Source organism: Antedon bifida, chromosome 5 (genome assembly GCF_963402885.1).
Source record: "Antedon bifida chromosome 5, ecAntBifi1.1, whole genome shotgun sequence".
In the NCBI taxonomy this organism is placed as follows: Eukaryota; Metazoa; Echinodermata; class Crinoidea; order Comatulida; family Antedonidae; genus Antedon; species Antedon bifida.
In genome coordinates, this window is record NC_136230.1 from 26654007 (window position 1) to 26678951 (window position 24945).

At 33.3% G+C, this 24945-nt stretch overlaps 3 protein-coding genes across 4 annotated transcripts in view; 1 reads left to right on the forward strand and 2 right to left on the reverse strand.

The window, feature by feature from the left end:
- Window positions 1-14171, reverse strand: LOC144842146 (RNA-binding protein 26-like). 2 transcript variants are annotated; one of them, XM_078698533.1, is made up of 19 exons: window positions 14043-14171; window positions 13390-13491; window positions 12801-12919; window positions 11940-12151; window positions 10697-10758; window positions 10179-10306; window positions 9704-9949; window positions 9013-9408; window positions 8312-8440; window positions 7667-8034; window positions 6829-6969; window positions 6355-6468; window positions 4598-4855; window positions 4353-4496; window positions 3878-3982; window positions 2729-2956; window positions 2490-2576; window positions 1990-2121; window positions 1-1834 (listed from the first exon to the last, which is right to left on the reverse strand). In XM_078698533.1, exons 2-19 carry the CDS (start codon window positions 13449-13451, stop codon window positions 1751-1753), a joined length of 3015 nt encoding a protein of 1004 aa, XP_078554659.1. In that variant the 5' UTR covers window positions 13452-13491; window positions 14043-14171; the 3' UTR covers window positions 1-1750. The 2 variants fall into 2 exon arrangements, with proteins under 2 accessions (XP_078554659.1, XP_078554660.1); XM_078698534.1 differs by having other exon boundaries at window positions 14039-14171.
- The window catches only part of LOC144842811 (ragulator complex protein LAMTOR1-like), a 131866-nt gene that overhangs the window by 4034 nt on the left and 102887 nt on the right, over window positions 1-24945 (forward strand). The window lies entirely within an intron of this gene.
- LOC144843840 (G2/mitotic-specific cyclin-A-like) lies at window positions 15389-20255 on the reverse strand. Its single transcript, XM_078700802.1, has 9 exons — window positions 20125-20255; window positions 19684-19904; window positions 19252-19498; window positions 18967-19109; window positions 18237-18460; window positions 17702-17906; window positions 17028-17141; window positions 16363-16496; window positions 15389-16070 (listed from the first exon to the last, which is right to left on the reverse strand). Exons 2-9 carry the CDS (start codon window positions 19897-19899, stop codon window positions 16019-16021), a joined length of 1335 nt encoding a protein of 444 aa, XP_078556928.1. The 5' UTR covers window positions 19900-19904; window positions 20125-20255; the 3' UTR covers window positions 15389-16018.

A 24945-nucleotide genomic window follows, 5' to 3' on the forward strand; every position in this document is an offset into this window, starting at 1 on the left:
ACATAGGTGGTCATCCTTCGGTTTCTGGACATTACTGATTGGTGTAGAGTCTTCTTGACCACAAAATATTCCGCCATCCGATGATCAGGGTCTTCTTAACGTTCGCACAAATCCTGCCATCTGATATCCACAATTCCGGAGAGAAAAACACCAAATAAAATTTGGCAGCTAATAAATCTCTTTTGGTCCATTTTTTTTTTTTTTGCTTTCCAACTTTTTTTTTTCAAACAATGAGTATGTCATGTTTTTTGATAATTTACAATTCATATTCTATTATTTTCATGTTTTATTATTTTTTTTTCTTATGGAAAGCTTGTATCTCTTTTCATACTCATTGATAGTATTATACTTAGTTATCTGACAATGAAACAAAATTTCATTAAAATACAAAATAATATGTACCTAGGGTAAACTTATTCAAAACATTCCTATCGTATTCATCCATGATGTACATTTCTAATATATGTACATTATAAAAATTTAATTTAATTAATTTTTATATAAAATGCATAATCTGCATATTTATCAGAAATAAAAACAAGAATTGAAATACACTGTTGAAATGTTTACAACAAATACATCCAAAAATACCGTGAAATATTATCATTTCACGTCATCTATGAAAATTTAGAGTTTTGTCACCAATCTGAAAGATTAATGATGCGTGCAAAGCAAAAATAAAAGAACAGCTAGGTATAACATTATCATTAATTAATAATAAACCATATGCTCAGATACGTCGCAAACAACAAGTAAACGCGCAATTTGTTGTTGAAACTATGAACAGTGTTTCATTTAACCTTGCCTAAACATTACATGTTTACCATAAACGTTTAACGTCTGCATTTTGTGAAATTACTGTTGATAAATAATTGTTCTGTTTCGAAATCCATGCACAACCAGCATATTTTCCTAGTATAGCCAAGGTCCAATTGCTAATCCTTTATGATAATGATGATGATAATCTGTCTTTCATTGGAACATTTTACAGATTAGTAAAAGTTTGATTGTGAAAATAAATAAATCAAACTTTTGAAGAAGCACACATTAATACTATGAGATTTCCAAAACAATGCAACATGCCAAGGCCGATTTTCCACTAGCCAGAATTTGTTCGCGCGAATCAACATTTCGCAGTGAAACAAATCGTGTTACCCTTTCCACTACAAAAGTTAGCTGCGATTTTCATGTTCATCGCGAGTCTGCTGAGCTTTTTGATTCACATGATTGCTCATGAACACATCATAGCTCATTTCCTGAGTTTTGATTAGTTACGCAATTTTTCGCTTCGCAAAAAGTAGAAACAATTCGAAACTATCAATTCCGCTGAGGCAAAAAACTCAAGGAACTAGAATTAATCGCAGATAGGAATTTGGAAGATGGAAATGGGAATATGCATGCGTATAAGCCGACGCTTGCGATTCGCATGAACAAATTCGTCTAGTGGAAAATCAGCTTAACACAACTTTCAACTTGAATGATAAGTGCACATGGACTACAAAACAGGAGAGTTATTTAAGGCATTGATAAAATACTCATAATGCTTAACGCATTATCGTGTGGATAAACCTAATGGTATCTTGATGACCACTCAAGCAAGTGCCAATATCATTCTGGCGCCATTTATCAGTATGACCTCAGTACATAACAAAAAATATGTTCAAAGTATTTAAAACAAAACATATTGTTATAAAATAGATAACAGTGATCCTCGTTTTGTTAACTTCTTCTCCATCCACGGCTTTCCTAATCATCTTCTCCATCCACGGCTTTCCTCATCATCCTCTTCATCCTCATCATCAATTAAAAGATCATCATTTAGTTCTTCATTGTCCTTTAAAAAATACATAAATATTAGTGCTGACAATCACTTTTTTTTACATGGCACTTCATGCTTCTGGAAACAACCAATCAATTATTATGGATGTTTCATTTAAGCGCTCTGTCTACACTACCAAACTAGTTTGAGAAAAATATTTCAAATATTACCTCATCGTCAGGTTGTAAGGCATTTCCTAGACCACTCTCAACATCTTCTTCTAATATAACAACTTCTGGCGCAGGTTTGTGCCAAGCCATCTTCAATACTATGTCCTTAAAATGTTGACCTTTACTTGCAGCCTAATAAATATGCATAACATTATAATCATTTTCAAATGAATATGCATAATGATGTGTTTACTACAAATTGTTTTTTTTATTGACTAGAGACACTGAAGATGAGCTCTTCATTTGTCACATGTGATACATATGTGTCACTGTATTACAGAAGTTGCCCACGATAATGGACTGATTTTGTCATAGGAACAGATACAGTACACAGATAATCAAATGAAATTTTAATGAAATATTTGGATGATATTTAAAAAGCAAAATAATTATAGATTACAATATTTTACATGATTCAATTGTTAGTTATTTAGGAGTGGAGAAGTTCAATAATTATTATATTGTTAATTATGACCAAAAAATCCACCAAGATCACTTACTCCCTCTGCTTCAAGTCTGCTGTGGTATCCTATTACCAATGTGTGGTTAGCATTGTTATATTCAATTTTTTCTAGGTCTCCAAATTCCTACAATTAGAAAATAATAATGTTATTGATAAAACTGAAATTTACTGGCATTATTTGGTTTTTTTTTTGCAAAATGTCTAGTAGTAAATCTATATAAACTATTTTAAAATTATATTTTAATAAATATTAATTGATTAAATAAATTTACTTACAGCAAAATGTGTAATAATTTCATCTTTATCCGACTCATTGAATCCACTAACTGTTAACTCTCGCGGTCGTTTATCAAGTATCGTATTCGTTTTATGATGGTTAGTAGATCCTCGTCTGAATGATCCTCGTCCCCGACTCCTATTGGCACCACTTCTACCGATACCTCCCCTGCCTTTCATAATATGACCCCGCCCTCTGCCAGATGACAATAACCCTAATGATTGTGCCTGTGAATAGATAGAAAAGAAAATTAACGTCTGAAAAATAAAGATATTTGGAAAGTAATTGAAAAAGAAAAACACATTAGGACAGCTTTTATACAATCTAGAGTATTTAATAAAAAAGATCATCTTAATTTTGTTATAATTTAATGATTTTGCTTAAGCATATTTTCATGATAACCAAAGAAAATATTTTTTTGATGAATGAAGATGAAGGCCAATACTTGAGATGAAGGAACTGGTTTTTCACCTAAGCATAAATTCCCTTAACTATCTTGACTTAAGCAAAATGATTTCATAAATACATTTCCAGGATGGATCAAAGATGCAGGAAAAAATGATGAGGTAACATGTATTTAAAGGATGATACTGTACAGCGAAATAATTGTGGTGACTTACGAGAGGAAGAAAAGTTGAAAGAAGGGCAAAGGAAAGTGTTTCTTTTACAATCCTGTTCCTTCAAGTTTGACATTGCTTTGTGGTATAGCACAAAGATATGTTGATTTCTTAAGGTGTTTGCTGTAGGTCTCAATGCTTGTATTATAAAGTATTAGAGTCTTTATAACAAAATAGCCTGGACCAGCGTATATTACAATTAAATACAGTTGTACATAACATTCATTTTGAGAGAGTTATAAAGATGTTGTGATAAATTCACAGAGTTCTTCACATTGTATCTCAACAATATCAAATTCCATGGTACAGAATCACAAGTGTATTACATGTGGTGCCTGTATAATCCAAGGTTTGGGTAAGGATTAGGTTAGTGTCTATGTTACAGGCATCACATGTGAAACACATGAGATGCTGTATCACAGAGTTTACCTATGATACGGGAGAAATTTAAATACAGTACAAATATATAGCTGTTAAATTAAACACAAAACATAGACTGGCTAACTGTAATTCGTCTTCATTATTTCTTACCTCTAATTTTAACTGTGCTACTTTCTTTTTCAGCTGACTGGTATCCCCACCTTCTGCTTGCTGGTTGTACAGTTCCAATTCCGTATCTAACAGCTCTTTTTGAGTCTACATACAAAATAAATATGTATAACAAGGGACGACATACACTACTTCTAATTAATGTATTCATTTAATAAAACTTAAATTAATGTAATAGATATTACATTTGACGTTTTGGTAGCCAAAACATAAATATATATTTTCCAAACATGAAAAGATTTTTTTTTTTTCGTAAATGAAAAACAGTACTATTGAACGACCGTTCAATAGTGCGTACCATTGCACGCCATGTGACCAACAATCATCCAATCAAATGACAAATTTATTTAGGTGTTATATAATATGTAATAATAGTGGAAGTAGACGTATGACATTGTATTGTTGTAGTAAAAAGGCTGAACTATATATGAACAGTGACATAAGAAAAGATGTTTACCGATGATGCAGTCTTTGGTTTTTCCACTATCATCTCTGCTTTGGTTTTGTCAATTTGTACGTTGAGTGCCTTCATTGCTGCCAATATATTTGCTTTCACTTCAGGGCTAAGATCTTTGCTTTTTTCAAATTTCTGAATCAACAACTAAAACAACAATATTTGTTAGTACATGTATTCTCATATTACAAATATCTGCCATTTTTAAATTGAATGAATTATTACATAAAAATGAAAAAAAAAACTACCTTCTGTTCTTGTATTTGCTTGGCGAGGAGCTCTTGCTTTTGCCTGGCTATGCTGTTTTTCTTCTCCATAGCCTTCTTTCTAACAGCTTCCTTAGCCGCTGCAAGTTCCAGCCTAGCTTGTGCCAGTTTACTAGCCTGGGTAGCCTGAGCTCCTTTACTGGCAGCTAGGTTGGCCTGTGTTAGTTTAGCCTGGCTGGCCTGTACAGCATTTGGATTATATAATGTCTTTGATAAAATGCCAGTGCTTTTTAATACAGTCTATAAAAAATACCAAAATGTTAGTTAAATATAGTCCAGCCATACTGGTTGGCAACTAGTACAATATTTAATTGCTAATAACCTGAAATGCTATTTTCACTAAAGCCTCACCCCTCAAAACACCCTTCCCAGCCCCACCCCCACACTTTTCTCAATCAAACTGACCAGGAAAAGCCCAGGTGCGAGTGTGAACACCGTTGTGTGACCGACCAAAAGATTTAACAGGGATGAACCGCTAGGTTACTTTGAATGAATAAAGCTGAGTGTGAATGAGGCTCTAATATAAAATAAGTCCAGTGTGAACAGCATTTGTAATGCGAACATCCAAAAGATTTAATTGGGGTGAACCACTAGGTTACTTTGAATGAATAAAGCTGAGTGTGAATGAGGCTCTAATATAAAATAAGTCCAGTGTGAACAGCATTTGTAATGCGAACGTCCAAAAGATTTAATTGGGATGAACCGCTAGGTTAGTTTGAATAAAACGGAGTGTGAATGAGGCTTTAATATAAAATAAGTCCAGTGTGAACAGCATTTGTAATGCGAACATCCAAAAGATTTAATTGGGGTGAACCACTAGGTTACTTTGAATGAATAAAGCTGAGTGTGAATGAGGCTCTAATATAAAATAAGTCCAGTGTGAACAGCTTTTGTAATGCGAACATCCAAAAGATTTAATTGGGATGAACCGCTAGGTTACTTTGAATGAATAAAGCTGAGTGTGAATGAGGCTTTAATATAAAATAAGTCCAGTGTGAACAGCATTTGTAATGCGAACATCCAAAAGATTTAATTGGGATGAACCGCTAGGTTACTTTGAATGAATAAAGCTGAGTGTGAATGAGGCTTTAATATAAAATAAGTCCAGTGTGAACAGCTTTTGTAATGCGAACATCCAAAAGATTTAATTGGGATGAACCGCTAGGTTACTTTGAATGAATAAAGCTGAGTGTGAATGAGGCTTTAATATAAAATAAGTCCAGTGTGAACAGCATTTGTAATGCGAACATCCAAAAGATTTAATTGGGATGAACCGCTAGGTTAGTTTAAATAAAGCTGAGTGTGAATGAGGCTTTAATATAAAATAAGTCCAGTGTGAACAGCATTTGTAATGCGAACATCCAAAAGATTTAATTGGGATGAACCGCTAGGTTACTTTGAATGAATAAAGCTGAGTGTGAATGAGGCTTTAATATAAAATAAGTCCAGTGTGAACAGCATTTGTAATGCGAACGTCCAAAAGATTTAATTGGGATGAACCGCTAGGTTAGTTTAAATAAAGCTGAGTGTGAATGAGGCTTTAATATAAAATAAGTCCAGTGTGAACAGCATTTGTAATGCGAACATCCAAAAGATTTAATTGGGATGAACCGCTAGGTTAGTTTAAATAAAGCTGAGTGTGAATGAGGCTGTAATATAAAATAAGTCTAGTGTGAACAGCTTTTGCAATTAGTTTAAGTGCGAGCGAGACTTTATATTTTTTAAGTTCTAATATTTACCTTTTCTGTAGTATCTGTTTTCATATTATTAATTGATAGCTGATCTTTGGATGGAATTACAATACGCTCTTTAACTGGTAGCTTCATTGGTCCCTTATCATCACCTAAATTACTCTGTAACAATAAAAATAATAAGTTAGAACGTTGGAATGAGCTTAAGCTCTATTTACACTATCAAATTAGTTTGACAAAAAGTATGATGTGCCTAAATATGGTAGTAAGTGATACATGATTTCATCGTGTCCACATCACATTTTGTTGTCACATAAAGTTTGATAGTGTAGACAGAGCTTAAGACAGAGCTTTAGGGTGTTTCTTCTAATAAAAGCAAAAAGGACTTTTTAAACTCTATATAAATTTAGAATATATTTTTTCTGAAATTTGCTTATAAAAAAAAAAATTCAGCAGACATGTGTTTTTTTTTACTTAAAACAGATGGAAAAACAGCTTAGAGATTGACTTATTAGGACTTACTTTAGTCTCATCTTTATTATGCCAGTACACTTTGATAAACCTATTATTTAGTACAGCTTCAGTACAGCCAATGGCGCTTCTGGCTTGAGCACTGGTAGCAAATGTTATAAGAGCAGCTTCTGGGTCACCACCAAACTCAACCTAAAAACGATATACAATGACACATATTCTAGCTATTGCATATAAATTCATATACAGTATTAAGGCCAATTTACACAGATGAACGGTAACGGTAAGCGGGAAAACCACGTAACTTGTCCCACATAGATCTTGATCTATGCTGAGCAGAAACTACACGTCCGCTCTGTGTGTTGTGTGTAAATGCTCATTATAACATAGATTCTATAATTTTATTACCGTTACCACTCGTCTGTGTAAATTGGCCATTAAGGGGACACCTTCAGGACACAACAAAGTGTCCCTTTAATAATAGGAGTGTCCCTTCAATAATGGGAGTGTCCCTTTAACAGTGGTTGGCCATAGTGAAAATCAATTACTTAGCAGAACTGAAACATCAGGCAGGGAGATTATTATATAAGGTCATTTACTATTTATGTTTTATTTAATTAATCATGGTTGTAAAATGTATTCAATTTATTATACTATTATGACATTAGGATATTCATTGGGAAAAAACAGCACTTCAAAATAAATACAAGATAAATAAAATAAATTTAGATTTTAATTCATTAGTATAAATAGTTGTGGCTAGCATGTATTCTGAAGAATATTTTTTTTTTCAAATACTGGAGTTAATCAGTTGTACATATATTGACAAAAAGTGCAGATTGAAGACGGTGAAAAAAGAACGAATTTAAATAAAAGAAAATAAACTAACCTGAAGATTTACTATAGTTCCAAACCTTTCGAAATGTTGACTTAATTTTGATATTGTGTTTAAATTTCTTGGCACCTTCCTTACGACGAGACACACATTGTCGCGGTTGTTAAAACGTGGTTTCTTAAACCCTAAACGCGACTTTACATCCATGCGCTTTTCAGGTTGTGGATGTTGAACGTTTTCATTCATTCGGTTATCAAATGTTCGTTTTCTATTTTCTGGAATGGTCTGTATTACTTGTCTCGTCGGCACTTGCGTTGATTGTGCCGTTTCACTTGAATGCGTATCAATAACTGTTCTTGTATTTATGTGATTAATTGGAGGTGAGGGCGCTGTATCCAATCGATTCTCTATTTCTTCAAGTTCTGGAAGAAAAAAGTTGTAAGTTTAATAACAAAATATTGTTTATCTTTTTCATTAAATCAAAATATTGGGTGAATTGTGGTTTATCATTAAACCTTATAATTGTGGACAAGATGTCTTTGGATTGAATTTGGAAATTTGTTTGTCGTACAAAAGCAGTTAATTTCAAATTATTGCCTGTACTGTCGAGAAATTCAAACCTTGAACAACCAGCCAATGGCAAGAGCACATAACTAAATCTTGAAGGTTCGACCAATAAGAGCTCAGATCTAAATTTACCTTGCGGAGTTGCCATTGGTACTGTTTGGACACCTATTAATTCCCGAGGACGTGGTACATAGTTTGCTTTCTTCTTTCCACTATCAAGCGCTGGATCTTCAGGGTTATAGCCATCTGGCTCATATTGATCTGTTATGATTAGATTATTAATATCATGAGGAAAATACCCGAAATGTAATGTTATATACACATGTAAATATCATTTTATTATAAATATCAATACATAACAATGATATGAGTTAGTTATAAATAATTTTATATTATAAGAATATAGATATAAGGAAGAAAAGCAAAGAGATTATGGAGCGGCTATTCCTGAATATACAATATTGAGTATCGTAAGTTTAAATTGTATAAATTTTAGGCGATCATGTCAAAGGTCAAACGCCTATAGCCTGCCACGTTTCGATATTCAATATTGAACCTTGATTATCATAAATAGTTTATTGGTTCATTTTTAACTCAAAAATTTATTGAAAGATAATATGGATAGTTTTGTAATAATTTTTTATGTTAAATAACTGAATATTTAAATAATATAGGTGTCAATGCAAGAAAAAATATTTAAAAAATAATTAAGCAACCATTTTTATTGTTGATTGGACAGCCATAAATTCTTGAAATTCTTAATACCAATACTATTCTAAAATGATGGCATATGTGGTCCTTTATTAATGAAAAATATATCATTGATAATTTACCTCTTTGTGGTGCAGGAGGGGGCAGCCGTGGAGGTGGCACCATTACTATTCCTGGGGGTGGTAATGGTGGAGGACCTTGCCTCATAGAGGGTGGAGGGTGTAAACTTGGTGGAGGAAATCGATGCAAATCTGGAGGCACATTTGGTAACGGTCTTAGCATTGGTCCTGGTAGAGGGGGAAGTCCAGGAGGGGGAGGTCCAGGAGGGGGAGGTTGTCCTGGTATACCCATAGGTGGATGTGGTGGTATATGTGGAGGAGGAGGTTGTGTGGGAGGCGGTTGTGATGGTAATGGGGGTGGGGGTCTTAACATGTTAGGTAAGTTTAAGTCGTCAACTATAACAGGATCATTGCCGTGGTCATAAGGGCAGAGTTCACCTCGCATACAAAATCCTTTCTCTGGAAAACGAAAAAAAAAACACATTTAGAAATTCAACAGTTCAAACCTCACACCTGAGGACGATCAAAATCAAAATTTCGAGAAACTCAACAATTCTTTTCAGAACTAGATATACGTGGTGTACCGCAAACTGTATATCATCATTTCACTATACAAACCTTCAAGCAATTCAAACCTCAAAATCAATACAGAGGAATATCCCTCTTGGGACAGACATTTTTTCTCAGTTGGGTCACTAAGATGACCCTTAATAGTTGAGAAGCGTTTTTTGATTTAATAACATTTCTAACATACCATCATAATCTCGACAACGTGGCTTCAAATTTTGTCGCGGTGGATGGTCATGATTGTTACGACCCCAATGTCCTCCTCTATTCCTTCCACGTCCACGATATCCACCTTTATTTGTCGTGCGGTTGTTGCCTGAACCACTGCCCGAGCTTGTAACAACGCTGATGGCGCTTGCCACATTACTTGACTGACTTGTCGAGTCTACATCCTGGTTATTTTCTTGATTTCTGTAATCATTTCGGTCCCTCCCTAAGAAAAATGTTTAATTAATTGGCAATATTATTATTAGTTGTCTTTCCCTTATTAAACACAAGTGGTTACGTCATTACTGAAACAAATGCTATTGACTGAATTGAGTACTAAATACAAGTATTAATTTGTACTTAGAGGATTCCAAGTTAATTTTTTTTTACTTGTCAGTGGAAAGAGAATTTCCATTTTGTTAAGTGTAGCAATAAAACAATCTAATCTAAATCACCTTTAGCAGACTCCCAGCGTTGGTTATACCTTCCACCATCCCGTCTAGTTGGGACTCTTCTATCGTTTCTGTCGTCTCTGCGTCGTCTATCTCTATCGTCATCTCGAGAACTCCTTCTACGATCATCTCTGTTATAAAAATATGAATCTGTTTATTATTTCTGCTAGAATAGTTTAATGTTCATAAGAAGTAAAGGAACATGTTAAAATTATTCTACTTCAGTAACTGCATTTTTTTTAGTTTGATTCAAAGTAGAGGTTTATGAGAGTTGTTGTAATAAACAAAAGAATATTGACAAATAATGTAAATTAATTACATAAACATGCTTATAGAGTAAACAAAATATAGTTACTGCAGTAACTGTAGTAAAATAATTTCTAAAATGATGAGAGTTATCTATTATTTCACTTGACATATAATTAATACTATGATATGAATATATTTTAAATTTTTACGATTTTTTTTTTGCATGATTGTATTCCACATAAAGTGGAGCAAATAAAAACAGACAAACAAACCTTGGGCTTCTGCTTCGCGCTCTTCCCGATCGTTTATAATCTCTGTCATCTTCATCAATAATCTTATAAAAGGAAAAAACACAAATTATTGGTTAAAGCATATACAAACATTAATGATGGCTCACAACAACACAGTTAAAGGGCCTTTCACACCTGTTCCGGCACGGTTCCGGTCCGGCGAATCGAACATCAATGTTTCGTTTTCACGACGCTCCACGCGGATATGCGCCAATCGATATGCGCGTATCCGCGTGAAAACGAAACATTGACGTTCGATTGGATTTTCCGGCGCCGGACCGGAACCGTGCCGGAACAGGTGTGAAAGACCCTTAAAGCATGTTCCTTCAAGTTTGACATTGCTTTGTGGTATAGCACAAAGATATGTTGATTTCTTAAGGTGTTTGCTGTAGGTCTCAATGCTTGTATTATAAAGTACATATAACTTTATAACAATAACAATAGCCTAGACCAAGTGACTGTGTGCTTCAGTAATTTTCCTGATTAGTGGCATGTATAAACTAACGCTCTGTCTACACTATCAAACTAGTTTGACAAAAAAGGTGTGATGTGCCCAAATAGGGTAGTAATAATGATATACCCAAATATGGTAGTGATGACATCATCATATCTCTATATGGACACATCACATTTTTTTTGTCACATAAAGTTTGATAGTGTAGACAGAGTAGTCATAACTGTGCCGAGGCCTGAGCTGTGAAAGTTCATAGGTTTCTATGACTTCCAACAAGCGGGTCGATTATGACAAAAGCATATATCATTGTATGGTTATAATTCTTAAAATATTCTGCTTACAGAAATTCAACCTACTGTGTGTTACCTACTCAATGTCTCAGCATATATTTGTACTGTATTATATGCAATTTAGTTAATGTAATTGATTAAATTTAGAATAGTATATAATCACCGTAATTGAAGACAAAGAGAAATGTAGTACTGTGTGTGACGGAAAGTGAAACATTTCACAATATTGCTGTTTAGTTTCTAAAGTAGAAGCTAAATCATACTTTGTTTTACTTACTTTTCTTGAAAATGTAAATTGAAATTTCTCTTTTGATTTTGTTGGGATTGTTTTTTGGGGTTGTGAGGATATATGAGGATCACCATATAGTAGAAAATCCTCTACCCGCATGCCTCCTTTTTTTCACAAAATGGATGAGCTTATTTTTAGCCAATGATGGACTCAAACCTCAGTCAGCACACATAAAGAATTGAAAATACCCACCTCATCAGAATCTCTTCGCTTAGAAGTATGTACCGCTGAACTCGTGGATTCTATTGGTTCAGGTTCCACAGGTTTCGTAGTGCTGACGACGATTACATCACTTGGCGTCGTAATAGTCTCTGAGGTTACTACAGGTACCTTATTTGAAGCTGGTGATATGTAAGAATTGTCTCGCAATGCAGCAAATAAATCATCAACAAACTTGATTGTATCTTAAAATGAAAAAAAAAATAATATGCTTTAATATCAAGAATCGATCAATATACAATATAAAACTCACAACGAAGCTGAGCATTTGTATGGAAAACGGTTTTGAGCAGTCCTTATTGTTGATCACTCATGCATAACTTTTTCTTATTAATTACTTTTCATTATTCATTCATTTCTTATCATATGTCTGATTGTATACAGCATTGAAACAGTATTGAGACTACATTTTTTTATTGCACAACACTGTATTTTACTAGTCTACATAAAGTTGAAATATTCTAATCATTCCTGCTGATGACATAAAGCAAATAAAAAATATTAAAATCTCATCACAAAAACACTTATATTTCATATTGATAAGTATATATTTAAGTATTGAATAACTTACTGTATAGAGTTCTCACCTTCTAGCTATAATTAATTCATTAGTCTTTAAACTTAGTTATAGTAAAACAGAACATAAGATTTAGGACAGAATGTTTTTATGACTCAAAAGCTGAATAGACTAATGTCATGAGAATTAAAGGTGTTTAAATAAAGGTATTTTGCTCTATGAATGATTGCAGAAACGTGGAAGTTGGGGGCGAATTCTAAAAGTATTGTAAATTGTGAACGTTACATAATACTTCAACTTGACAAATCTGTACTTACTTCCCTGTAAGAAGACTTCCAGTTGATCAGTACATAACTTTCTAAGGTGCTCTTCTGGTTTGTCTTTCTTAGCAAGAGCTACTACATATTTTGACAAAGGTTCTGGATCAGCATCACATCTGAAGACAAAAATAATCATCAACAAATTTAGTAAGTTTATTGTAGTTTCAATGTCAGAGGTTGAACACATTCAGAGATGCACTCCTAAACACATTCAGGGATGCACTCCAAAACACATTCAGAGATGCACTCCTAAACACATTCAGAGATGCACTCCTAAACACATTCAGGGATGCACTCCTAAACACATTCAAGGATGCACTCCTAAACACATTCAGGGATGCACTCCTATACACATTTAGGGGTGCAACAAGTGCTTACTTAAGTGGCTTGTTAGGTGGGTGTGGAGGTGGCATAATATACTAGCACTTCAAGATACCCATTCCTTAAGGCATAGGATTTGCGCATTATGGACAAAAAGGGTGGGGTGGGTTTGTGCCTGGTTTAAAGAAGAATAGATAGGAAATCTGTAGGCTGGATGATCCAACATATTATTACAACTACAATATCATAGATAGAAAAAACGTACATTGGTGTTAATTTACTTGTAAGCCAAGACTTTAAAGACTCAACATCTTGTATGGCAGGCATTTTTTTGCTTTTTTAAACTACTGTAAACAGATCAGTTTATCTGCAAAATAAAAAAATGAATCATGTTTATACAGTATTGAAATGTTATTTTCATAATTACAAAAAGTCAAACAATCCAATGACTGCATCTCATTCAGCAGTACTCCTAGGCGTAACTGAAATCCAGACACTCTTATGCACCTTCAGAAGAAGACTGCTATCCATGGTGTGGTAGGAGCGGCATTTTAATAAATTCAATAACCAATTACATATAGCTGCATGAACATTTCCGAAATTAAACATCTATTCTTGGTTCATTCAAAATTTGTCCATATTAAAATAAAAAACAACATTTTTATGTTTATCTTAATCAATTGTATCTTAAAACTTAGGCCATTATGCATACAAAAGCTTTGCATGATGGTTAGCGAAAGGGACACTACCTACACTAGGCCTACCACATTCAGTCCTAGGCCTATCTGTAAAATTTCCAGGCGGTCAAATTGAACTACATTGGCCTGGTGGAACGGACACGATGCATACAACTCAACTCTACCAGACATATTGGTTGGGTAAACTAAATTTATAAATTTACAAAATAAAATCACCTACTGTCTTTTATTTTATCTTCAACGTGTTTATGAATGTTTTTAACGTCATAATATAGTAAAATGTATCAACCCTATTGCCGTTATGTTTACAAAATACGAATCATGTTAGACCATCAAAGAAAAAGCTAGGCCTGCTTGGTCGAAAAATCCTCAAATGCATGCGCGATCGTGTTATGATCGTTGATGGCAGTATACCACTTTTTTTAAAATTAAAATATTAAATTAATATTTTTAGACTCGTTGATTAATAATGAATTTTAATCTTTTTACAATTATTTTAATATTAAATAATAATGAAGGGAAGTTGACAATTTAAAATAGAATTTAGAATGTATTCAAATATGTGTGTGTGGTGGTCGAATACTAAACCAGGTAAACCGTTATTTTTTTATCCCAAATGATTATTTATAAAAAAAACAAATTTAATACTCTGCAATTATTCTACTGTATATATATTTTGACAATTTAGTTAATAATAATGGATGCATAATAACGTTTGTTCGTTGAGAAACAGCATTGAGTGTACGAAACTTGATGCTATCCCAGACACAGTTTGCTTTTAATAATATATATTATTTGAACGATTTTGCTCTTTTTTGTTTCTATTAATCATAGACCAATGGTTGCCTTGATTACGCTACGTATAGGGTTTTCAGATACATTAATTAGTTACACTAACCTACTAAAAAAGTATGTTTTGTCACCATTCTGAGGACGTGGAAAGCTTGTAGATGCCAGTCTTCCATACTTCTACTTTTGTTTATTTGTATAAGTTATAAATGCATTCCGTTATTGAAATTTCATCCTCTTACAAATTTAGTTTTAAAAACTTGTGTCAGATTTTGTTACAAGTTCTTTTTGGAGCTTTGATAAGTTTTTATTTTTTATCGTATCCAAAATGTACGATTTAATCTACAGACTATAGTGGAAACCCTCATTGAACACCGTCAGAGGCATACGCTTTGTCTACACTATAAAAAAAAATGTATGTGCCCCCAAATATGGCAGTGATTTTCCCAGATATGGTAGCGATATCATCATTTTTTTGTCGCATAAAGTTTGAACTAGGACACCAAAACAATCCTTTTATATTTCAACAGGCTGGAAAATAACGTACCATAAATCTTCTAATTGTAACCCTGGGTTATTCTTGATCGTTTTTTAGGGCGGGTTACACTATTAGAGTGTGGGTTACTATTAGAGTGTGGGTTACTATTAGAGTGTGGGTTACTATTAGAAGATTTACGGTATGATCCTTATCCCAGAAGAGAAAATAACACTATGACCAACCCCTATTCTTTTGGATGTCCCCTTAACATATTTTGATACAAAAACGAAAACCAAGCATTTTATTTACAGATAAAATTATTTATTACATTCAATTTATTTACAAATAATATTTTACAATCACAACTACACATTTAAAACAAGTAGGGAATAAAAACAATCCCTGAATAAAACCCCACAGAAAAAGTACTATAAAACAAAAGTTTGATGATATAGAATTCCTAATTTAGCGACTAACACACGGTATATACTATAAACGATTTATTCATTTACAAAAAAAAAGAAAAAAAAATGAATACAGGCTGATTGGATCAGTGAAATAACTTAATAAAGAGCATAAAAAGTCTTTTTAAAACTGCAATCCCGTTTAAAAACTGGACATTAAAACTGCGATACTAGTAGATATTTCGGTTCTTAAAATCATTCAGTACATCATTAAAATTACTACCAAAATATTTTGATTTACAACTGTCTTTTGACCGCCCCCAAACCATGTGTACAATAATTATTAAAAAACAATTAAAAATCACGTCTTTCACGCAACCAATGTTCTACGGCAAATTTCATGATTTAAAATTCTTTTATAAAATGATCGTTTCAGAAATTTTGCGTTCCTTATTGTGGACTGGTTAGCTGCTCAAATACCCGGAGACGTTTTAAAATTGGTGTCGTTCCAGTAGAGGACGATAGTCATAACAAAGGACCTGTAGCAGGTGCTGGGGTTAATGATGCACTACTATACCTGCAAGTAAAAATAAATAAAACTGTAAGGAAAATGCAAAGTATTTAGCAAAGATTTAGTACAGCTAAGGCACAGGCTAAGTGGAAAACAGTACAGGGGACTTATATACGTATACATGCAGAAGTGTTACTAGAAAAGTATTGTGGTGGGCATCAAAGCCAAGGGTGGCAACTGCATTTTTAGATGCAAAAAGAGCGAGGGTGGCTAGGTGTTATATACGATATATATATATTACACGGGGCAAAAAAAAAGATGTTGCTATGGTTTTAGGTTTAATATTATGAGTACTTACTTTGCTGATTTATATTTTTCTCGTACTGCTTGCTGCGGAGCAATCGATGCATGCAAGTAAGTTTGATATAAATCTTTAACACACTGGCTGATATCTTCACTTTGGTAACCACTGTGGTAGGCCAAGGAAGCATTCTGCAATAAATAAATACAAAATTGATTAAAACCTTATACTTTTTTACATGTTGCGCCTTAGCCTTTTTTACATACAGGTAAAGAGATAATGCTTATGAAATTATATCAAATAAATGGACTGAACATTAGTTATCTATTTCTAAACTACTGTATTATTAATACAGGAAAACAATACAGTACATACAAAGACGGATAAATAGCAATTCCTATGAAGATACAAGAGCAGCATAAAAACCACTATCATTAATATGATGTAAACCTCTATCTGCTACTTGGCAGGGAGGCAAAGAGCTCAAATATTTTAGATGGAAGCATGCTAAAACATTCTTACCCAAGCAAATTTCACTTATTTACATGTTTCATATTGGCCAAGATATTGGACTCTCAGGCAATGAGATAATGTGTAAGAAATTATATAAAATAATATATATATATTCATATAAAACCATACAGGCAGAAGGCTGAATAATTCTGCACACAATGAAAAAGTGGATAGCACAAGTAAGGCAAATATGCAAAATTAAACCTCACCCAAGCAGATTTTTCCATAGTATGATTAGCAAGACAAACTGCTGAGGATGCAATCATTGAAGGAAGGTACTTGATGTATGGGTCATACTGCTGTAGTGTTAACTCTGCTAAATACTGCAAAACAAAATATTCATAAATTCAAATTCTTGCCTTAGTTCTATTTTTGCTATATACATATCTACACATTTGGAATCCAAGTGCCTCCTGAATAGGCAATGGTAATTAATATGTCTCAACACTTGTTACTAAAGCTTGGTGTGGTGGTGATGTGCCCATATATGACATGATGTCATACAGTATTTGGGCATATCACATCTTTTGCCTCATAAAGTTCGACAGTGTAGACATAGCTTTATATTAATACTCTTTGATGTTTTACATGAAAGAGGAATAGGAGTGTCCCAAAAGAAATGTTCTACTGGACAATATTTTGCATTGATTTTCATACCAACTGACGACTACTAGTCTACTATTAGCAGCCTAAAGACCTGCCTACACTATCAAGCTAGATTGACAACAAAATGTGATGTGCCCATATATGAACGTGATATCATTACTTCCATATTTGGGCACATCACTACCATATTTGGGCACATCACTACCATATTTGAGCACAATTTGTATACAGAGTTTAATACAATTAATCATAATAGAGGTATGAAATAAATACAAACCTTAGCTAGATGTTCTGTTTTCTTATCTGCTTTGGACGCTTTTAGATATCTATCTAAGAAACTGCTTATAGTTGGTAAAGCAAGATCAAATGAAAGTACTTTTAATATTAAATGTTCCATTCTAAGTACTTGTTTAACTTTGTACGTATCGTCGGTTATGTAAACAAACTCTCCTACATCTGGTGGGTAAATTTCTTCAAATTTCCTGTGGAGAAAATAATAAATTTTATAAAAACAGTTAACATTGAACATGGATTCACTACGGATCAGAAAAACAAAATGCATATTGTTTGGTAAGGAGAGAAATTGAACTATTCGGCACAGAGCTGTAGCTTGGCCATCCAATCCTGACCTACTGCCAGGGTTACAACTCACGACTCCATTCGCTAAGACTACACTATCAAACTATTTTTGTGTGAAAAAAAGCCTGATGTCCCAAATATGGTAGTTATGATATGACATGTCCATATATGGGCACATCACATTATGTTGTCTCGATTCGTATGAAATGAAAACAAAAATGTCAAATACTTACGCAGCTACAAACATGCTTGCAGCTCCCACTAACTGCAACTTGCTACGAAGAACACTCATTTGCGACAGAAACCTGTCAATGTAGGACACGGCAAGGTATAGAGTTTCGTCATGTAGTCTATATTCTCCTGCAACTTCAACCAACCAGTCAACGAGAATGCAACGCATGTTTTGGTTGATGTCTGGCTGCTTTCGCATGTATCCTGGCTTAGGGCGATGTTTTTGCTGAAATTAAAAAAAAAAACAATTTTTATAACGAATCACGCAAATCTTCATAAAAATTATGGATAGAGCCACTTTCTTCAGTAATAATTTTACAATTTTGCAAACCAATCATTTTAACAGTATTTTAAAGGACCAATGGCATTTTTTTAATCTGCATCGCACCAAGCGCCACTCTACAGCTCACTAAGTCGGTCGATCAACACGAACTCAAATCTGCAGCCATGTATATGGCCTTGTTGACATAGGCCTATAAATAGTATTTTAACATTGCCTTTTGTAAGTTGATGTATTTTTATTTGTTGTTTTATTGAAATATGTATAAAAACTAATAATAATTTTGGAATTTGTGTGTATGACTTAAGGCACAATGTATTTTATGAGCAATGCTGTGTAGTTGAGCTTGTGAGATTTCATGCATGAAATTTTATATATTTTCAATCACCTATTCTGCAAGTGACCGCGCTTCCCACTTTTGGATTCAAATGAAAATATATTTTAAATATTACCTCTGCTTCTTTTAAGTACTTATAAATATCTGCAGAGTACTCCGAAACATTTAAATATTCTGCATCGTTGACATCAATATCTTCTATTTTTTCTTCAATATCAAGCTCGCTTTTCATAGAAGCATCTAAAATCATTGGCGAGTCTGAAAAAAAGAAAATATTTTAGTCAAGCCCCATCCAAAATTAAATCGAGATTCAGAAATAAGAAATACTTTAGTATTTTAATGCAATTATTTAAGTAATTAAAGGTTTACCAGAATACTGTATGGCTTCGGTACTACTAACCTGAACTATGGTCAAAGTTCATAAACACATCAGAAAGTGGTTGCCTATTTGTAGTGGTCAACGACGTGACGGTTGATGGTAGTTGTTGTAATACAGCTGGAATGGATGGCTGTCTCGTGGACGAGGTTCCTTCTGAATCGACGTGTATAGAGAAGGTAGTTGGTCGTCCACAAGTAACTGAAAATGGTTGCTTGGCAGAAACCAAGGCATTTTCATCTTGTTTAACATTTTCAAAGTTTTCCGTTGTCTGGAATAGAAAAAGAAAAATAATCATTAAACAAAATTTCAAATAAATATGGGTAGCCAAACCACTTTTTTTTCAATCTTAACTAGGCCTAGCTAGGGTATATACTGCATGGAACATAACAATTACCAAGATTACATGCTTAATAATTAAAAAGTAAGAATCAAGCTTAGTAAGTAGAAACAAACCTGTTTAGCAGCTCTGAATGGTTGTACTCTAGTTGTTGTTGTAGTCGTATTTTCTGAAAGAGTAACCAATGCCGCCCTTTTTGTTGCTTGTGGACCATTCAGGCTTCTACTTGATATATCTTCTCTTGTTTTGGATTTTCGATTAATTTGATTAGAAGAATGTCTATTTTCAATATCCATGTAAACGGTTGTACCTACTCCAAATGATTGAGCCATTATTTCTGAAATTAAGGAGGTTTTAAAAATATAAATATGTTGCCCTACAATGGGCAAAAGCACGCTTTTTTAGAAGGTATCCAAATGACCTCCAGGCCCGTTGCGTAGCTATTTTCAAATTTTAAAATGGCGTTCTTTTCATCAACAATCAACGAGTGAACTCGTGCTCAACAAACATCAGATTTGAATTAAATATGTTACATAAAGAACACTAAAAATACCTACTTGATCGGTAGCTAGGTTAGCCAAGTTATGATATGTTTCTGCGTACTTTTAGGTCGTTTTCCCCTTCTATATTCGAGGAGAAATACGCAGTATGTGTGCCAATTATACAGCTTCCTAGGGGTTAGGCGCTGACAAAGCGGAAATCAGCTGTTTACAAAATAGTTCATTCATTCAACTTACCCGCTCGAAAGCTCTCGACCAATGAGATTGCGAGGGCGATACCACTATTACATACCTCTGAATGCAATGTTCTACATAATAATTTATTATTCACAACCAGGTACGATATATTTATGTTAATTTCAAATATGTAAAATTAAGTAATTAGTACATTCAATGAATTGTACAGAATTAACTGTAGGCTACGGAAATAATTTTGCTTCCTTCGTTTTTTCAGACGTTTCCATTATTATTACCCGCAACACCTTGCTAGATATTCACATTCTAACAATTACCCATTGGTGGAATGTTGCCTCTATGGTAAAATATTTTTTAAAGCTGTCTATCGATATGAGAACTCACATTATGAACAAGCTACATTATATGCATTTTATAATTGATATATATATATATATATATATAAACAAATCAGGCAAAGAACATTAATTCTAAACCGCCCGGTAATATACTGAAATTTATTTAATTAATTTGAAACGATAAAGATGAGGAAATCTGTGAGAATGAGAAAAAGTCGCCCCAAATATATATATATAGAACTTAAATGAAATAATCTTGAATGTAAACTTACCTACAACGAAAATGTATTAACTCCGACTTAATATCTATCATAATACATTTACGAAAGAAAATTCTCATATGATGCCAGATCTCAAAATGACCTGTGTCTAGTAAAGCACAGAATATAAAAAGAAAAGTTTTTCTTACCGTGGAGGCAAAATTTGGAACGATATTGATATTGATAACACAAAAAAGCAATTTCAAAAGTTCGATAGGCCTATTTCTTCTTAATTTAAGCCTGTTTTGTTGTAATGAGTTTTATAATTGTTAATTTTTCTGTTTTAATTGTATCTAATAACTTTAAATCTGTTAATCCATTAATATACATTTATATACTTTTTCTCCTTTCAATGTATAATTTTGTTTGTTTGTTCATCAGTTTGATAATTCTGATACTGTAGTTGTATTTCTTTCATACGGCCTCGCGGAAGAATATTTTGTTGTGAGCGCGAGCCTCCGTTTAAAAATAAAGATATTATTATTTTACCAGCAAGAATATAGGATTGACTCGCATATGCATTTCAATAAATAATTATGCCTAACTGAATATCTAATGATTATTCTAGCCAACTTAGGCCTCCTATACTTACTGTTTTTAATATTCTTTATATCTGTCTGAGTATCGGAATTTGAGCACTCTTAAGGCCCATTTACACTAGGACGATAACGATGGACGATAAATATATTATAAACATGCATTTTTTTTACATAAAACAAAAGAAATTAGAAAAGGTTTTCGTTTTTGAACTATAGGATAATCATTTATGCTGTCTTTTATAAAAATAATATTTTTAAAATTCCAATCAAATGACGTCATGATAAATAAAAACAATAATATCGTTGATGGTTATTCTATAGTTCTAGAATGAAAAGTTTTTAGGCCCTATATTTCTTTTGTTTTATGTATGAAAAATACACATTTGTCTATTTATCGTCGATCGTTATTGTCCTAGTGTGAATGGGCCTTTATGCCTATCTCGTCATGGAATTGCGATGAAATTCAATTTATGTTCATATAATAGTAAAATAGGCCGATTGCAGCCTATAAATATCTTATTGACTCAGACGATTTATAGCAGCAGCATACATGGAGATAATATGACGGATTGCTTGAGAAAGACCCATGGTCGAAAACGTTCGTGATCGAACCTTCTGAAATAAACTGTGGTAAAAGTTAACTACCATGTCTTAAGGTCTGTCCACACTATCAAACTTTATGTGACAAATGTGACGGTGCCCATAATGGACATGATGATGTCATATCACTACCAACATTTGGGAATATCACTACCATATTTGGGTACATCCCACTTTTTTTGTCGAACTAGTTTTATAGACAGAGCTTTACTTTTTGTATACATGCGTGTAAATTATATACGTCATGCATATACCCGCTCCTTTTTAGGCTAATCTGTATATAGCAAATTAATTTGAGGTATTATTAGGGTCTATTCACACGTGTGTCTGTACAATCATGTAATCACACGATTCTCCAACCGCTCGATGACGCATGTGCGAACTCTGCGCATACAAACTTTTGACCAATCAGAGGCTGCTTTCAACGGGCAGTCTTGTAATTGGAATGGTGTGAATGGTTACGCTCGGCCGCCAACGCAAAATATCAATCTATCGTTCAGAACAAGGAGTTTTCATACTCTGTCTACACAATCAAACTAGTTTGACAAAAAAGTGTGATGTGCCCAAATATGATAGTGATATGACGTCATCGTGTCCATATACGGGCACATCACAGACAGAGCTTTAGAAGTGACTTAAAACTGTCCAAAGATGTCGAGTTTGATATGTAACGGAAATGTCAGAGCCTAGGTCCATCAGTATTAAAAGTCCTCTCTCCCTCTAGCCAAGTTTTTTTCCTATGCAACTGCAGCATAAACTGAATCAAACTTCTCTTCCATTTGTACAGCCAATTTAATTGACGATAACTAATTTTAAAATATAACATTTTTCTGTACACTGGTAAGTAAGCTCTTTGAAATAGTAGTATCACAATGCTATTACATCATGTATTTAAACCACACATATACGGGTTGTTATAATTCTTTCTTTCCATTTATGTCCGGCCACCCAACACTCGGTATCGGTCATTTTTATCGCCAATTTTGTAATTTATCATGCTCAATTGGGGCTTAGGGAATGGAGTTGAAAGAGTCGTGAGTTACAACCCTGGCACTAGGTCAGTATTGAACCCTGGCACCAGATCAGGATTGGACCCTGGACCCTGGGATTGGAAGGCATTGCAAGCATGATAACCATCAAGTTACAGCTCCACTCCAATTGTTATAATATATATAATACGCCAGTATTTTTTTTTGAGAAGAAAAATATAGTCGGTACAAAATATACGTAAAAACAACTTTCAGTATTTGTATCTAAAATTTAATTATTGCAATAATATCAACTATTGTGACGATCGATCACATCAATGGAGAAAATGGCTACAACATTAGTCATGTGATGTTGTCACCATAACAACCACCTAAACATAATGCTAAAGTCAAGGTATACAGTACAAATTCAATGCTGAACAGGTAACTAACACCAACACTTAAACTAGAATTAATAGTGTATAGGACTGAATATAAGCCCATGTTCGAGTATCAGCTCGCACTCGAGTACTGTCTAAGACTGTCGTCAAGTAAAACTAGTGTTTAAGTACTGTGTGAGCTTACCTGCGAGTCTAAATTCGATCATAAGCCCATTTTCGAGTACAAGTTTATTTTCGACAATAAACCCATTTTAAGTATAAAACAACGATTATTCAAAAAAGAGGAATACGACCACAACGCGATCGTTTTCGGTGATGTACATAATAGCGAGCACATGGGCTTATATTCGGTCCAACACAACCGTGAGGGTGGCACTATACCATTCACGTACATCCCTTTGATATCTATAATTTATCATTCAATCGAATAAGATCTGAAACAAACCTACAAAAATTCTAATTTCTAACTAGTTTCAATTATTTTCTGTAACAAGATAATCAAATATTTAATTTAATTTAATCAAAAACTAATAACCTGATATTTTCAGGTGAATTTAATCACAAGCATACCTTACTCAACTTCAAAATATTTACCCTTTTTTCAAGAATAGATTCTATAGTAAGATCACAACTATTTAACATATAAGTTGCATTGGCAAACACTTCGAATTATTGTACATACATTGTACAATATGTCTCCAAATAATACTATTACATGTATCAGAATGGAAACCATGAAAAAATGTGAACATTTTAGCATTTTAGTCAAAACAAATATATTATAAATCAGGTAAGAGTGAAATGACATTCTTATTTCAATCAGGTAAGAGTGAAATGACATTCTTATTTCAATCAGGTAAGAGTGAAATTACATTCTTATTTCAATCAGGTAAGAGTGAAATTAAATTCTTATTTCAATCAGGTAAGAGTGAAATTACATTCTTATTTCAATCAGGTAAGAGTGAAATTACATTCTTATTTCAATCAGGTAAGAGTGAAATTACATTCTTATTTCAATCGATAAGAGTGAAATTAAATTCTTATTTCAATCAGGTAAGAGTGAAATTAAATTCTTATTTCAATCAGGTAAGAGTGAAATTACATTCTTATTCCAATCAGGTAAGAGTGAAATTACATTCTTATTTCACTCTTCCCTGTTACAAACAAACTGTGAATACTGATTAGGCTTCTGTATACCGTATTTCATATTTTAAATGCAAAGATAATCCGATTGGTCATATCGAGTAAATGAAATACTTGATTAATATATTTAAACTTTATATACATTGTTATGTCTCATGTTAGTTATTTTATAGGTGGGTGTGGGCGGATTTTTTAAATCTCAATTCTTTAGGTTTTAGATTGAATTGTATGTATAATTTTGTCAAACATCGTTGGTAGGGAAACTTTGTTGGAATTTTTTGTGCAAATAAAACAAAATTTTACATATTTTATGATCATAAAGTCAAGTATAATAAACACATTAAATTGTTTCGAATGGCGACTACATTTGGTTTGGTCAACAACGTAATTTTAAGTGTAAAGTTTTGTTTTGCAACAAGTTGAAATTATCTCAT